The 17,109-nt window shown below is 39.8% G+C and overlaps 1 protein-coding gene across 1 annotated transcript in view; it reads right to left on the bottom strand.

The window, feature by feature from the left end:
• LOC141351147 (uncharacterized) overlaps window positions 1-16,281 on the bottom strand; it is a 29,726-nt gene extending 13,445 nt beyond the window's left edge. Inside the window, exons 1-9 of the mRNA XM_073857641.1 lie at window positions 16,032-16,281; window positions 10,128-10,273; window positions 10,049-10,058; window positions 9,790-9,967; window positions 9,340-9,424; window positions 8,473-8,621; window positions 6,891-8,363; window positions 6,087-6,548; window positions 5,523-5,891 (exon numbers count right to left, since the gene is read on the bottom strand). Coding sequence (XP_073713742.1) covers window positions 5,523-5,891; window positions 6,087-6,548; window positions 6,891-8,363; window positions 8,473-8,621; window positions 9,340-9,424; window positions 9,790-9,967; window positions 10,049-10,058; window positions 10,128-10,228 — 2,827 coding nt within the window. The 5' untranslated portion in view covers window positions 10,229-10,273; window positions 16,032-16,281. The remainder of the gene's footprint in view (window positions 1-5,522; window positions 5,892-6,086; window positions 6,549-6,890; window positions 8,364-8,472; window positions 8,622-9,339; window positions 9,425-9,789; window positions 9,968-10,048; window positions 10,059-10,127; window positions 10,274-16,031) is intronic.
• Between the last annotated feature and the right edge of the window lie 828 nt (window positions 16,282-17,109).

Raw genomic sequence — 17,109 nt, 5'->3', positions numbered from 1 at the left:
CCGAGCCAAGGAACAAAATGCACTAGGTTCTGAAACAAAGACTCAGGTCTGAAAACACTTCAATTCAGAAAAGGATCGAAAAACTTTTTTACACCTGTATGTGACTCTCTGTGAAATCCATTCCAGGCTAAAGTCTATAATCTAATTAAAGCCTCAAAGTTTGATTTCAGTCATTTATTTCACTTTTTCAATCTCTGACATTTTTGCATTATGTAGGATGATTTTATGTGAAAACAGTCACAAAAAATGGCTTTTTACAGAATGGGTCACAGTATATAATACTGCATGCAACCAAAATCCCTCGGTTAATATCAATATCTGAAAAAGCTTTACATTTATGCATTTGGAATATGCATTTCTCCAAAATGATTTAAAGTGCATAGTCCCAAAGTATACATTTATTGCATGTGTAACCCTGGGGATCGAACCCATGACCTTTGCACTGCTAACACAATGGTATACTTATTGGACTACAAGAACACCTATGCATACGCTATACCAGGCGTTTTCGAACTTTATGATAGCTGCAGGGACCCTACATATGATGAACCTTCAGCAAGAGACCCCTTTCCGAAAATGTATATCCATGTTTGGTATAAAGGAACGTTAATTTTCATTTACAAACTTAAAATAAATGGTTACACCGTAGACTTTTACTATTTTTGTTTTGTCTTTTTCTCTTAAATTTTTTTTGGGTCCCTGGGGATCCCCGGAGTCCCGAAACCAGTATGAAAACCCTAGCACTAAGTTTCACTCTTTTAAAGCAACAGGCTTTATTTAACTGGTTTAACCAAATCAAACAACTCAAATAACAGGTTTATCAGATGTCAGTCACTAAATTGAATGCTTACAAAAATAAGTCAACTTTGCCAAATAAGCACTTTATTTCCCCTAAGGGGAAATTCAAGAAATATACTGCACACAAGTAGCACAGGGTTCGTTTTATCCCCTCAGTGCTGGTTTTGATTCTTTCAGCATATTGAATATAATAAGCTTTGATTGCATTGCTGCTGTGGGCGTTTCTCTTGTGTCATTTGATCTGTCCTAGACACAAATCTGGCACCATCATCAGCCCTTTTTCTCCTCACTGAATTATTTTCCTTTAATAGCATACTTATAAGAATCATACAAAAATTACATTAAACAGACGAACAGCAATTCTTCGACATAAATGCACGAAATAAAGAGACATGAATGTCTTCTGCGAAATCATTTTATGAGAGAAAATGACAGCGCGCAAAAAGCGAGAAAAACGCGCGCTCCAACATCCAAAACACACCTCTCAAGTAAAATGGCGAAGCCTAATTTGGGTGATCCTAACATATGTTCATTAAAAAAATAACTGACGGGATGTTAAAAACTGCCTTTGTGAAGTATCAAAATGTGACAATGCTTTACTTTGTTTGTTAAAACCGCGCGGGAATGTGTCTGTCTACCCCAGACGTGCACTCTGTGACTGGACCCGTGCGAGACCATTTTCTGGCATGTGTGATTTATAACGCACACTGGATGTGACAGCTAGGGGATTGTCTTAAATCATTTAAAACCATCGCATGCCATGCAAGCTTTACAAGTGAGAGAGTCCGGAGCACATGCAAATGTCATGCATTGTCATGCACGGAGCATAAGTGCGCGCACTCACCGATCAGCGACTGCAGCGCATCGGACTTACAGCACATACAGTCCGATAATTTTTCCGCTATTGTTTGTGTCTGCGGGAAGGCGGAAGCAGCCATTTTGCCCCGCACACATGCACTAACGCACCGAGGCGTGACGGACCGAATAAAGGCGGAGACTGGGGCGAAATATTAAACATCAGACCTCAAATGCAGAAACAATGAGAAACTTCTTCCACAACTGCCCCTAGCTGACCACAATCATACTGTAGTATACTTAGTATTTACTATATTAAACTGTAGTACAATTTTGAACCTACAGCAAATATTAAAATATACAGTACAGTATTTACTACAGTTTATCAATTCACTATAGTTAACACAGCTGTACACTAGTAATGTAGTGTAATACACTACATTATACAATTTACTATAGTAAATGCTAAAGTTTAAGTAAGCAATATCATCTTATAAACAACATAATGTCTAATCAACCTTAGGACACCATTCATCTAAGTTTTGATATTTCTTACTGTCTGACTGCCGGATACAGGGAGAAGGAAATTAAACTTTTTTAATAGTAAAAAATATATAATAAAAAAATTCTTGCATCTTGAATGCATCTTAAAGGGTCCAAAATAATTTATACATTATGCGTTTGGCTGACGCTGTCCAAACCAGTGCATTCAAGTTCAAGTGCATTCCCCTGGAATCGAATTATAGGAAGATTTTGCATACAAAAATGTATTGTTCAAATGTGTTCATAATAAATACGACTGTCCTTTAGTTCAAAAGGCTTGTGTAAATCCAGATGATTTGTTATGACAGCAAGGTTTATCCGTTTGGCAGTTTATTTACATTTATGCATTTTATCAAAAGCCACATGTGCACTACAAATTATACCTTTTATCAGTATGTATGTGTGTTCCCTGAGAATCAAACCTATGATGTTTGCCATGCAAACATAGTGCCCGCTAAGTCACAACACCTTGCATGCTTCAAACATTTTAGAAGCTGATTTCTTAATTTAACATTACAATGTTTCTTAGCTTCACTTCCAATTTCCCTTTAAAAACGTATTTAGTTAACTCACATGTGTAAAAATTACAGTGATCAGACTTTATTCAGACTTAATTTAGATTTATAAAACTGTTAGATCCGGTTGTTGATTTTGATTGGTCAATAGCTGTGTTTTATTTACGATAAAGCACAGCTTTGATTGCTGTACCCAATGAACCTGTATATTACAGCACCATTAGCACAGTAAACATATGTGAACCATTATGTTGCTGTTCACAGTCAATCAGGGACTATTTTTTCCAGCAGAAGGGAGGTTTTTAATTCATAAAATAGTGCATTGATACATTTTTGGCTTTATTATTTGCATTGTGTGTATAACTGTTTTATAAAAAGAAATTGGGTACTAGAGACTAGTGGTGCTCTACCAATGCATAGGTCGGGTCGTGTCAGCTCACTATACTTTGGCTCGGTTAGCTTTCCACCACAAATAGATGTTTGCACACAACGTTTATCACTACTCCGCTAAGTGAAACCGAGGTGCAACCTTCTGATCTCCAATACAGAAGTGATTTAAACTGCAATTCATCCACTGGCCACTAGAGGCTGACTCCAAAAGGGAATCAATTCTCATAGCCCCCATGTTAAAATTCCCAACTTTAGAGAAGAAAAAATATGTTTACAGCCTGGTGCAAAAATAGTTTTTGGGGTGTATAGCTTAAATTTGCCCTTCATGACAACTGTGAGGGGGTGAAGTTTTTTGTAACTCATTCGTTTAAATTAACCAGCCACCTCAGCTTTGCCCACATCTCACCTCTTTACCCATTTTCAGATATCCGCGAGTGATGCGCAGTGACGCGCAGCCAAAATGCTGATGGATAGCACCGCCTACTATTGGCTTCAAAAATGATCTTCAGAAACCTATGGGTGACGTCACAGACACTACGTCCATCTTTTTTTACAGTCTATGAATGGAACCTCAGTTAAGTTGCAAAAATGCTGTGCATACATGCGGACGTGTGCGTTGCGGATGTGCCGCCACAAACTGCAAAACACCGGTGGTGTTCCTGATTCTTAGCCCTTGGATGTTTTTTTTTCAGCTAAAAGGGAGTTTGGGAACTTCCAACAAATCACAGATGACAACAGGTTTGCTCGAGGCAGCGCATGCAAGGTAAAGCTAATCTTGAATTTAGCAATGACACTGGTAGTGACGATTCTCTCAGACCAGAAATGGGGACTCGAGTTTGAGACTCGGACTCAAGTGCAACTTAAGTCGCACACACAGTGACTTCAGACTCGACTTGAGACTCGTCCTCAAAGACTTCAGACTCGACTCGGACTCGAGCCGCGGGACTTGTGAACAATGTTTATTTTATAGAAAACGTCTGATCAGCTCGCTGTTATTCCCCTCACTCCGTTACCTACAACCTGCCCACGACGTAACACGTGACGTATCTTGCGCGGGGCCACACATTTTAGCGAACATACATGTCGGCTGCACCAGCCGCTGCTGTGCCATTCATATATAGGGTACGTTTATCATTAACGTGTTTCTAAGGCTTGCAAAGGTTTAAATGGTTAAACAATTTAACCGCATAATGGTGCTAAAGTGAGCAGATTTCTGTACGCACATGCGGTTAAATGTGTCCGGTCCTGCTCCAGTCAGGTCCAGAGTTGCGCTACTTTGTGTCATACTGTAGTCCAAAGACAATGTTTTTACTTATTTAATTCTATTTCTGTACCTAATGCTTATTTTAGACCTTACTTAATATGCAACTTTGTTCTTTTTCAAAAATGTTTGTAATTTCTTAATTTGTTATTAGAGTTTCATTTGTTACAACAAGACTTGAGACATGACTTGGACTCTAGCCTGGAGACTTGAGACTTGACATGGACTCGAGCTCAAAGACTTGAGACTTGACTTGGACTCTAACCCGGAGACTTGAGACTTGACTTGGACTCGAGCTCAAAGACTTGAGACTTGACTTGGACTCAAGCTCAAAGACTTGAGACTTGACATGGACTCGAGCTCAAACACTTGAGACTTGACTTGGACTCTAGCCCGGAGACTTGAGACTTGACTTGGACTCGAGCTCAAAGACTTGAGACTTGACTTGGACTCAAGCTCAGAGACTTGTGAGCATCTCTGTCTCAGACCAATCGGTGACCTACAGTGTTTTCATGTCACGTTTTTAGTATCAGTTCGACTCACTTGGAACCTTAACCTAGGTGGTACTAAAAAAGTATTGAGTACTTCATATTGTACCCAGTGGAAAAGTCCCCAAAAGAGAGCTGACCCAACCCGTGGGGTACTATGCAATGGAAAAGCGCCATAAAGTGACCTTCACATTACACCTTTTGTTCCATTGACTTTCATTCATACACATGCGAAAGCTTGTGCGAAGACATTTTGCATTTCACTGTGCCTCAAATTCAAGTATGGTGAACCCTGACCTGCGAAATCTATTACGTGGATACATGTGACCAGTACAAAACTGGTAAGTCACAGGATGACCTTTCTCTCTACTGAAAAGCAAAGATGGACGAAGCGATACCCACCAATATTCGCAACAATGCCTGAAAAAATATTTGCATGCTCAAAGTCTAGTGTGAGCACCCCTTAATGCTGTTTCATGAAAAAGTTATTGCTAAAGGGGTTGCAAGCTTTCCACTTCATGTTGTGCCTTACAAGGCCCTTCAGACGAGACTAATTCCATGATACACCACAGCCTCTTATACCTTATTGTTTACTTCTGGAATATATTCAGTCTTGTTGGATTTCTATTTCAAACAAACTAATTTCATTTTTTTCATATTCTGATATGAACTACTTTAAAAACACAATGGTTTTAACCTCAAAACAATTTAAGGTGAAACCCACGCACTCACCCTCATCTGGTTCACTGACATTGTGCTTTTCCTTCCAGTGCTGTTTTGGAGAATCAGGAAAGAAAGTGAGGGACTTTGTGGTCTTGTTCTCATCCTGTTCCTCAAGTTTTTCATCTTCATGCTCCTCATCAGAGATTTCTTCTTGACTTGACTGAAGTGCATGAGAGGGTGTAGGTAGAACAAGATTAGGATGCTTAGCAAAGAGCTGCCGGAGAACATTAATGGGGGAAACTGTGACTTCCCAATTGGTGATTCCAAAGTCTCTGAGATGGGCACGTGCGTGACTGGAAAGACCCGCCCGGGTGTCGAAGCCGGCACTGCAGAACTCGCATCTCATTACACTGAAGGTTGACGGATCAAAGTTGGCAACTAGAGATGAGGGCAAAGAATGACAATACAAACATCAACTTTTCAGGTGTGTGATTTCAGCAGTGGTACCAAAATAAAAAATAATACCAGACACGTTTCATACACATACCTCTGTCTACCTATAACCTGCTGTTATAGGTAGACCCACCCCAAACTCATACTAATTCATTTGCATTTACTTTAAAATGTCCTCACCTTTTTTCTTCTTTTTTTGAAAGGAGAACCTCTTCTCAATGGCGTTGACCTCTTCTGGGGAGATAAAGTGCCTAACATTGTAACTGACACCTACTCGGTTCAGGTGACCTCTGACGTGATTGGCTAGTCCAATGCCATTGTGAAATCGGTCTGGGCAATACGGGCATTTTCTTTCCACACTTTTCAACAACCCCTCTGTATCATCTTCATCATCCTCCTCCTCCTCCGTTAACACACCAATGAGACGATTAACCACATCATTGTCATGTTCTTCTACATCGTTATCATCGTCAGCCTCTACTTTTGCAGCAAAAAGCTTGTCCTCCTCCTCAAGCTTGCATACACTATCAGATTTGTCTTTGTTGAGTTTGGGATCTTCTTCATGTGGCTGAAGCTTTTTGCTGCTCTTCTTTGGTGAGAAGGAAGCTTTGCGATCCACAGAAGTGACCGGTGGATTTTTTCCTGGGAGGTTAAGACAAAGTGTTAAAGATGATGACATCATAACATCTACACCAGGGGTGGGCATCGAGGGCCACAGTCCTGCAGATTTTAGCTTCAACCTTAATCGAACACACCTGAATGTCATTTCCAAACAGTCCTGAAGACTTCAATTAGATTTTTCAGCTGTGTTTGATTAGGGTTGGAGCTAAACTCTGCAGGGACACTGGCCCTCAGGATCAGGAGTTGCCCACCCCTGATCTACACATACACATGGAGCACTACAGTAAAGACACCCAGGAAATGTATTCATTCAGATTTAGCCTTAAACACAAGTTTTGGTGCCATGGCATACTACTGTCTCACCTGTATTGGCACCTTGGTTTGGATCAAGCTCTGGTTCTGGTGTTAAAGTGCCTTCTCTTGGGTTCTTCTCTTTGGTCTCATTTGAAATTTCAACCTGTTGTTTAACATCGCGAGTCAGATTGGACTTGGGACCCAGTCTCATGCTTCCCCTCGTGCGCCCAACCTTGCCCTTCGCAGCCCGAGCTGACCGCTTATTTCCTATACTCTTAAATGCCACATCTCTACGCCGCGGGGAAGCATTTTTGCGAGGTTTTGGAGGCGGTGATATAGGACATTGAGGCTGTAGGATGTTCTCTACTACAGGATCACCATCAAGTATTTTGGACTCTTCTGTTTGGATTGTTTCCTCCAAGTGGATTGTATCCGCATGCAGGGTTGCTTTGTCAGGGCTCTTCTCTCCTTGGGACATGCAAGAAGAGGGATTTTGCATTTGGGTAGTGTCCTCTTTAAGTTGCATTTTAATTTTTTTGGATGCTCGAATGGGGTACCTCTTGCTAAAAGGCGATGCAACAGCATCCGTTGTCGAAGCATCCGCTGATGGTTGAACCTGTCCTTTTTTGCAGGCCCTCTGCTGAAAACGAGGTGACGTTCGATAGACACCGGCTCTTGTTCTAGTGTTGTGTGTCTTGGCATGGTCTGCAAGCTCTTGAGGCACATCACAGCTAAAGCTGCACTTCATACACACAAACCTGCCAGAGCCGACCTCTGTCGACTTTTCGGTGACCGACTCCAACGTTTTACTGCAACTAGCTTGCTCTGCCATTTGCTTTTCCCTCTCATTTAATTTTCCAATTTCTTCCAAGATTTTCTGCCGAGATTCCTCATGGCGTCTGTGATGATCCAGCAGCAATAACTGGTCTAGAAACTCCATGCCACACTCTACACATTCAAAGCTTTTATTAAGCTGTTCACTCCAAGACTCTTTCTCTCCGCATTGCCATTTCTTCCCAAGCTTGATCTGACCGTGCTCTCGCATATGTTCCCAAAGATGGGCTTGTTTTTTGAAGTAAATGCTACACTCTACACATGTGAAAATATCTTGACAGAGGTCTCCACCCACCTGGTCCACAACTGACCTCTTCTGTCTTTTCCGTACCTTCTTTCCCTTTTCCTCCTTACACTCAAATATTCCTCCCTCAACGTCTTTGGCTTTCTTAAGCTCCTTTGCTGCTGAGGATTTCCCCCTGGTCCTTCTGCCAGCTCCTGTGGTACGTTGCCAATTCCCCAGTCCGGAAAAAGGCCTCAGTATGGCCCTCTTTTTCCTCCTGCGTTGGATAAAGGTGCAGTGTGCCCAAGGCCCGGGCGGTGGGCTCTCTGGCTCGGAGTCACCCGGGAAGGTGTATATATCTGTCTCTTTGGTATTCTTCTTTACCATTCCCTTCAAGTTATGTTTTTTCATATCACCTTCCATTTCTTTTTGGAATCCATCTTTTGGTGTAGCATCTGGAAAATGGCTCACTGTGTCTTGTTCCACTAGAAGTAAATAATGAAGGGGTTGATTCATATTATAGCACAGGGTGTGATTTACATTAATTTATCCTAGATATGCTTTGAGATACTGTATGAAGTATTATTCTTTTACTTTTTTCTGAATGTTTCAGTGAGTCTGTACTTGTTGGATGCCTGTGTGCTAGATCATCTTGATTTTGCACCTCCAGGGGGCTAGGGATGATCTTCTCATGAAATAAGTGTTTTGATTGCTCATGTTCTTGGCACTGATCAATGTCAAGTCTGCAAACATAGGGATTAAGATTGATAATTAAGGCGATTACACAATGGAAACAGGAACTTTGGTGTGTCTTACTGATGCAAGATTGGCCAGTTTCATCTATCTTTCATTTTATTTTTATTAAACAATGTTAACCAATCAATTTTTGAACATTTATCAATAAATACACACTATTTTAAGTCGGTGTATATTAAGTTCAGTTATTGTTTTCTTGTACCATGCATATGAAAGAATCGAGTAACCTATAAAGACTTTTTCTGTATTAATGCATTGATCAATGTATTTTGAAAAGATGCAAAATAAGTCAGTTTTGGGAAAAATATCATGTAATTCAGGGGTGGGCATTCCTGGTCCTGGAGGCCCATTGTCCTACAAAGTTTAGCTTCAACCCATGTCAAACCATTTTTCAAGTGTGTTTGATTAGGGTTGGAGATAAACTTTGCAGGACAGTGGTCCTGCAGGACCAGTAAGGCCCACCCCTGATGTAATTTAATGTTAAACTACAGAGTTGTGCTCTGTGGTGCCAAACGGAACAGCTGTTATGTGGAACAATCAGTTTGTTCAATTTCTAACCACACTGCGTTTTTCGGCCGGAGCGCGACCCCCTTTGGATTCTAGCCCAATTCTAGCCCAATCTATAACTCAGTGTTACGTCTATTTGAAAACATCCATGGATTCAGTAAACCAATTTTTCTATTAAAATGTTCAACTGCATCTTACCTGTCTTCCTGTTGTCCAGAGATTTGACTTCCCGGGCTGTGAGCAGCCAGACCATGAGGGTTAGAAAAGTGTTGAAGTTCTTCCTCTGACATATATCATCATTGGAATCCACACAGGAACACAAACAATATACACATGACTTAACAGGAAGCAGTCGACTCACAGTTATACTTGCAACATGTAGACAAACAAAAACCACAAATAATGTTCACAGAGAGACATACTGCACAGTACAACCACAAAATATTCAGCCTGACAATTGCAAACACTTGTTTTGAGTCATTCACAGATTTATATGCACATGCACTCTAAAATATCATGGGTTGTTAAAACCCATGGTTGGGTAAAACAACCTCAAAGATGTCCATATTTAACTCAACCATGGGTGAAAACAAATCAACATTTTTGAGAGTGCTTTTTTAGACAGAGTTGAACCACAGAGACAATTACCGTCTAAGGTTTCCTTTTCTGAGTCCGAGTCCCAAGTGAGGGATGAAGGGAATGCTGACAACCGGGGGCTTATCTGTGCCTTTCCACATTGCTCCAGTGTGGGGAACAAGCATTTTGGACTTTCAAAATCTTCATGGCCATCACCGCTCTCCACCATGTCACCGTGAGATAACCCTCCCTGTGAGTTCAGAGGGTTGAAACAAGCCCAACATTACATAGTTCTGTTTAGGAGAGAAATAAAATGTTGCAAGATTCCTACAAAAGTGTAACTAATTAGGTTAACAGGTTAAGAGAAACCAAATAGGGGTTAACAAGGTCTTCTGGTGCCTTATCTGTACCAGTAAGAGTTGAGTAAGGAGGTTGATGTTGAAGGCCCCTCTTCTTGGTTGGACATCAGATCAAGAGGGTCCCTGGTCAAGAGGTCACCTTCAAGCTCCATGGTCCCTTAATGCATTGGTTTGGGCACAGCTGCTTTTTACCTCTCCTATATGGTAAAGAGAAATTCCATTTTAGGACTTGCCATCCCCTGACTGATATGACTGCAATACACATCTAAGAAATTGATTTTGAGTAGTTAAAGGGTTGATTCACCCAGAAATGAAATGATATGCATTAAATGGATATTCCAATGAAAAATGTTACTGAAAAATGTTTCCGTGATTTACTCACCTTCAAGCTATCCTCGATGTACATGATTATCTTTTTTAACAAACACAATCAAGGTATTTTAGTAAATGTAAACAGGGTCCAGGAAACAACTTCTGACTTTGAAGCCCAAAAATGTGCATTCATGGCAGGTAGCACCAATGTTAAGGTGCATTATCGCCACCTGCTGTGTTGGAGTGGCTTCTTTACTCTTTGACGTGAATGAAGGTAGCGATAATGCACTTTAACGTAGTTGCTGTCCAACATTAACAAAGAAGCAGCTCCATGAATGCGCCTTGGCCGATACCTGAAGCTAGTTATTATGGTTTACAACGTTTTAACTATGAATATTTTTCTTACAAAATCAAAATCTTTAACCCCCTGGAGCCGTATGGATTACTTCTGTAAAGGATGATGCATATTTTTGAGCTTCAAAGTAAAAAGTTGTTTCCTGGACCCTGTTTAGTACTGTTATAAAGCTTGGAAGAGCCCGGATATTTTCCGAAACAACTTTGGTTGTGTTTGTCTAAAAAAATAATAAAATCATGTACATCGAGGATGGCTTGAGGGTAAGTAAATCAATGGGTATAATTTAAATTTTTCGCTGGAGTATCACTTAAGGGCACTAATCATATGGTTTAAGAATGAACATTTTTGGTTGAATTTTTATATAAATTATACTTTAATAGTTCCTATTTGATTTGATTTGTTGTTTGAGGGTGAACAATAATTTTTATTGCAGCTAACTATAGCTGAAAGTGCACATTTTGGGATGCATTAGGTTTTTGTAGTGGAAAAAGGGTTTACAAACTTCATTGTCAGTCTGTATTGTTCCATAAAGAACCTTTAACTTCCATAGAATTGTCTTCTGCACATCAGGTTCTTTATAGGAAAAAGGTTTTACAGAATATAGAAATGTAAAAAAAACATGGGCTGTGTCCGAAATAGCCCCTAGACCCTTAAATAGTGCATTGTTTGAGGGATCATCAATTTTTAGTTGTGTCAAAAATCACATAGACATATAATAATAGTAGACGCCTCATGACATGCTGAAACGTAATCCAGCATCGCCGCCATATTGGTTGTGTCTCCTCACGCTACGCTAGCACCAGAGTCAATCAGAGTCAACAGAGAGCGAGCAACTATGCCCGTATTTTGTGCAGCTTACGGTTGTAATATCCGCACAATATTGATACCAGATTGCATCACAAGTAAGATTGAACAATTTTGGTTGGTTTACCATTTATAAAATTATGTCATTGTCATCGTAACTAAACGTGTGAAAATCCGGTAAAAATTTGGGGAGTTGTGATTATTATAGTTGGGGATACCTTCTCAGTAGAAATAAATGCGGGGGGGGGGGGCCACATTGGGGACCCATCCAAGATGGCGGCCGCACTGATACATCAGCTCCAATAGGCAGCGTCAGTCTATGAGGCGTCTACGTATATAATGTCTATGCGAAATCATAGACATTATTAAGTGCACTCATTCAACCGCAATGCACCGCAATAATGAGTGTACAAACGAGGTACGCTCACAGCTAGCCACTACTCGTCCACCACTGCAGCACTTCAGCAAGCTCAAGTGTATGAATTCAAAGTCATTTTCATTCACTCATTTATTTGAATGAACTATAATGTAGGGAATAGTGAATGAGGGTATAGGGGGCTATTTCGGACACAGCCTTGATTCTTTTAAGAACCTTCGACTAAGGTTCTTTGGGAAAATAAAATTGGTTCTTCTATAGCATCACTGCCAATAATCCTTTTAAAAACTTTATTTTTAAGAGTGTACAAAAACGTAAGAAATGGTTTTAGAGAACCTCTTTTTTATAACACTGATAGGAAGAACCCTTTTTAGTACCTTTATTTTAAGTTTATATACTTTTAAAGAGCACCTATGCTAAAAAACACTATTTTGTGTATAATACAATGTGTTCCAGTCTCACCCCATGGCGTCAATATTTGACGACACTTGACCATGCGTCAATATGTTGACGCGGAGGGTATACCTTTCGCGTCATTTTTTGACGAACTGGGGACTTCAATACTATTAAGTCCGTTGCATTCTCTTTCCTATTTTCTTACAATTTTCTACCATTTTCGCGTCGGTTTAGGGTTAGATTTACATAATGACATCCCTACCCAAACCTTTCCCTAACCCCAATGCCAGGCGACAACTGTTTAATTTCGCGTACCTAATAGTATTGAAGTCCCCAGTTCGTCAAAAAATGACGCGAAAGGTATACCCTCCGCGTCAACATATTGACGCATGGTCAAGTGTCGTCAAATATTGACGCCATGGGTGTGAGACCGTGTAGCAACGGTTCAAAAAACACATTATTTTCCACATACCAGGCCCAGGGTGGGTAATCGGGAGAACCGGGAGAATTCCCGGTGGGCCGCTTCACTTTTGGGCCGGTCAAGGTTTTTTTTTTTTTTTTTTTTTTTTTTTTTTTTTTTTTTTACATTTGTCACGTTAGTGAGTCTATCTTCTCTTAAATGACACTTCACACGTTTCGCATTGACACTGCAGCGCGCAGCCTCTCCATGGGTTGTACCATGTGAAAGAGTTTCCCCCTCCCCTCCCATAGAGTTGGTTCGGTCCATAGCGCGTCCAACCGTGTGTCTCAATCAGCTCCCTTGTTCAGTAGTCAGGGCACTGATCAGGGAGTCAGCCATTTTAAGGGCTGTCTCAATCGCAAAATCAGTTCAGTGCACTGGAACGTTCGTTCCCTAAAAATTCCCACAATGCAACGCAAAAACCAGTGAGCATCGATGCTCCCTATGTTCCCTTACCGGAAATCACGTGACCTTTTCTGAAGCTCGCCAACCGAACATCACGTGATCCAACTCAATAAACTGTATGAAATGTTACAGAACTTTTATAAAACAAATGTTTGTTTTAGTTGTAAATATAAACACGCATTGCTACACAGTAAGGGACCACAATCTACTCAATATTTAAAATAGTAATATTTATTTAAAATTGTAAATATATTTATTACATTTAAAATGTTATTAATATGCCTCCAATTTTATGCACAGATATGTAAGAGAATAATGACAGCATTTTTCACAATGTACTGTTTTTAAAATTAAGTCAGAGAGATGTTGGTTTTGCCGGTTGTTGATGAGTAACAGCTGTGAGTGATTAGAACGCGCTTATAGCCACGTGACAGAAAAATAAGTGAACATTGTCCCAATGTGAAGTGAGCTAGGGTCCTTACCAGTGCCCGAACCTGTGTACACGATATACTGATTCACGACCTCGGGAGCTAGGGAACGAATCGAGACACACGGCAAGAAAACTTTTCTCCGGGAGGCTGGGCCGGCCCTACCGTAATAATACGCGTCTGAGAGGAGGAGGGCGTAAAAAACAGGTTGAAGAAAAAATCAATTGGAGGATGATGCTGCCAAATGTGCCAAACTTACAGATTTATTTTCAAGAGGACAAACAAAAGTGACAGCAGGTAACTTAAAGAGAAATAAGCCTAGTAATGGTTAGCATTAGCAACGTAATTATTCGGCTAATACCGTTGTCAAACTATTTACAAGCCAACATTTTTTTAGTTAAAATATTAGCCTTTTGTGTATACATGGCGATTCATAGACTTTGCAAATATTATGCAAGCAGCTTCTGAGCAGCAGATAAGCCAGTTCCCCGCTGAAAATGAGGAGGCCATGAGAAAACAATATGAATTAAAGTTATTTAAGCCTCTTTTTTGTTCCCAGTCAAAATGACTTGTTATGCTATATATTTACCCAATATTGGATTCAATATTTTTGTCAAATTGTTTTCTTTTTTAATTAGGACTGGGTTTTATATTTCTATTTGCATCTGATTAATCATAGCCCTCACAGCATTAGCAATGCTAATAATTTATCAACCTTTCCTTGTGGAATAGACTCCTAAAAGGGCTGGATTATTTTTGACCCATAATGGGTAAATATTGGACAGAACACGCTGCTGGGTTAAAATTGACCCAATGCTTGGTTGTTTTAACCCAACTGTTGGGTTATTATAATCCATGGTTGCATAACAACAATCCAACATTGGGTTATTTTTAACCCAGCATTTGTTCTGTCCAATATTTACCCATTATGGGTAAAAAATAACACAGCCTTTTTTAGAGTGTAGAGGAATATTTTTGTTAACTTCTCATCTTAAGTGAAATATTATTTAACTTTTACCTTATTTGTTTAACCATATATTAATAGAAACTATAGTAAGAGCTGAACTGTTGCTTTATTTATCCAATTTGAAAAAAGTGCTAATTTGGAATAACACTATGGAAAAAGTGGGCCGGTCTTGGGCCTGAAACTCCCGGGCTGAAAAGTGGCCCCACTCCGGCCCTGCCACATACCATACATTTTTGTAGCTCCAGATATCCCTGTCTTCCTGAAATGCACTGATTTTGTACAAAACTCATCGATTTAAAAAAGCGTTGTGTCCCTTATTGGACAGCTAATCTGTACGTTGTGATTGGGCTGAATACCTCTGACGTCAACCGGAGATGTGACGCTCCTTACCATGTTTGAAAGATTCCCTCATAATGCAATGCTATCAGGAGTTAACTTACAGGCTGAGTCCGAAGCGGGAGGAATTATGATAATGTCGGTCTTGTCTACATCACCAATCCCAGGAAGTAAACTGTTGCCTACAATCCGTGTGTTTTTTGTAGTCCAAGAAAAGATATTTACGTTGGGAGACGATATATCGCGTCATCATTTACTTTGGGGTTTGTACCTTTTGCATATCGTTAACATGTACTAACACACACTTACACACCAAAGAAAATTTAAAATTGTGAATCGGACCATAGAAGCTCTTTAAAAAATAAAGGTGCTTCACGGTGCCTTAGAAGAACCATTTTTTGCTAAATGGTTCCATAATGAACCTTTAACATCCGAAGAACCTTTCTGTTTCATAAAAAGATCTTCGTAGTGAAAAAGGTTCTTGAGATTATGAAAAGGTATAAAAGAAATGGTTCCTTTGGCTGAATAGTGCTTTAAAGGAACCAAAAATGGTTCTTCTATAGCATCACTGTGACAAACCTTTTGAGCTCCTTTATTTTAACAGTGTATAACTCACTAAAAAAAGCTTGAGTACAAACTAAAGAGCTCACATTTGGGGATGCATTACATAATAAAGGCTCTTTAGAAAACCAAAAACCGCATCGCTTTAAGAACCCTGTAAGCACCTATATATTTTTAAGTGTATAACTTACAAAAAAGCTTGATTTTACAACCCAAAGAGTTGATATTTGGGGATGCATTACGTACTACATTGAATCCTATTTTTTCAAGCCTACATTTAAAAACTAAACGGAACATTCCAGTCCAGTGTTACTCCCCCTGACCTATTTAAACATCCATTATTTCTAAGAATAAATAGTTTTTGCTATTTCAACAATAACAAGGAGGCCGTTTTTTTGCTTGGATATAAATATCACAGATCTCGTAAATCTGGGGCGTTTAAAAGCTCCTCGTCTATTCAAAATTGTGAAGCTCGTGTTAAGACTTTATCTCCTCACAGATGACATGAGAAGATCTCTGTAGATGTGCGAGCGCTGCAGATGGCGTAACACTCACAGAAAGCGGCCTGTCTTTGGGATCTCCTGCGTCCAATCACATCTCTCGCTCTCCGGGTCCGGTATGATTTCATATGACATGAACACACCGCCGCCTATAGTGCATGTGTGTGCGCGTTCCGTTACACGCGTTCAGGAGCGTCGCGCGCGTCCCTCGGGGGCACCGGGAAAAGCATATATGTTTGGTTGACGGTGAAGACCGTTTTTGCCCACTAAACACCGGACTCCATGTTGTTAGTTTCGGAGGGATGGTGACGTTGATGGGGAGGGGAAAGGAGTTTATATGTGTAACTCTTTCACAGCAGGTCGCGAGACGAACAGCGGCACCTGATCGTTCGTGACGACGCTGCGACGCGCGATGTATTTTATCGGTGCATATCTACCTAAAAATGCCAAATTATTAGCATAATTTTAAAATATGGTAAGCAGTAAAGTAATAAGTAAAAGACAATATATGGTTTAAGTATTAATACGTATTATTATAACTTACTGTTCAAATTATGTTTTTAATTGGGTAAAATTTGTTAAATAAATATTAAAAAATATATAGTCCCACACAGAACACATTACACGGGTTCCCACATAAAATCTACTATATTATAGTATTTTCTTTTTACCTCCATAGTAAACATTGAAGCAAATTACAGTATTTACTATGAACTACTAGTTAAAGGGATAGTTCACCCGTAAATGAAAATGTTGTCATTACTTACTCACTTTCATGTTGTTACAAACCTGTATAAAGAAGTTTGTTCTGATGACCACGAAGGAAGATATTTTGAGAAATGTTTGTAACCAAACCGTTCGTGAGCCCCATTCACTTCCATAATATTCTTATTTCCTACTATGGAAGTGAATGGGGCTCATGATCCTGTCTGTCTCACACAAAAGGTCTCGTATAGCTTAGTCAAATTTTATCCTAAATCAGATTTGATTTTATAGTTTAAAAATCGTAGCCTTATAAAATTAAATTACCAGTCTCTTAACAACTTTCTTTGGACAATTGCGGCTAGGTAAATTATTTTTACTATATTTAGCTTTAGCTTACAACACTAAATAAATGATACGTGTCAATGAGA

The sequence above is a fragment of the Misgurnus anguillicaudatus genome, chromosome 19 (genome assembly GCF_027580225.2).
Source record: "Misgurnus anguillicaudatus chromosome 19, ASM2758022v2, whole genome shotgun sequence".
NCBI lineage: Eukaryota > Metazoa > Chordata > Actinopteri > Cypriniformes > Cobitidae > Misgurnus > Misgurnus anguillicaudatus.
This window is presented reverse-complemented; position numbering and strand designations above follow the sequence as displayed.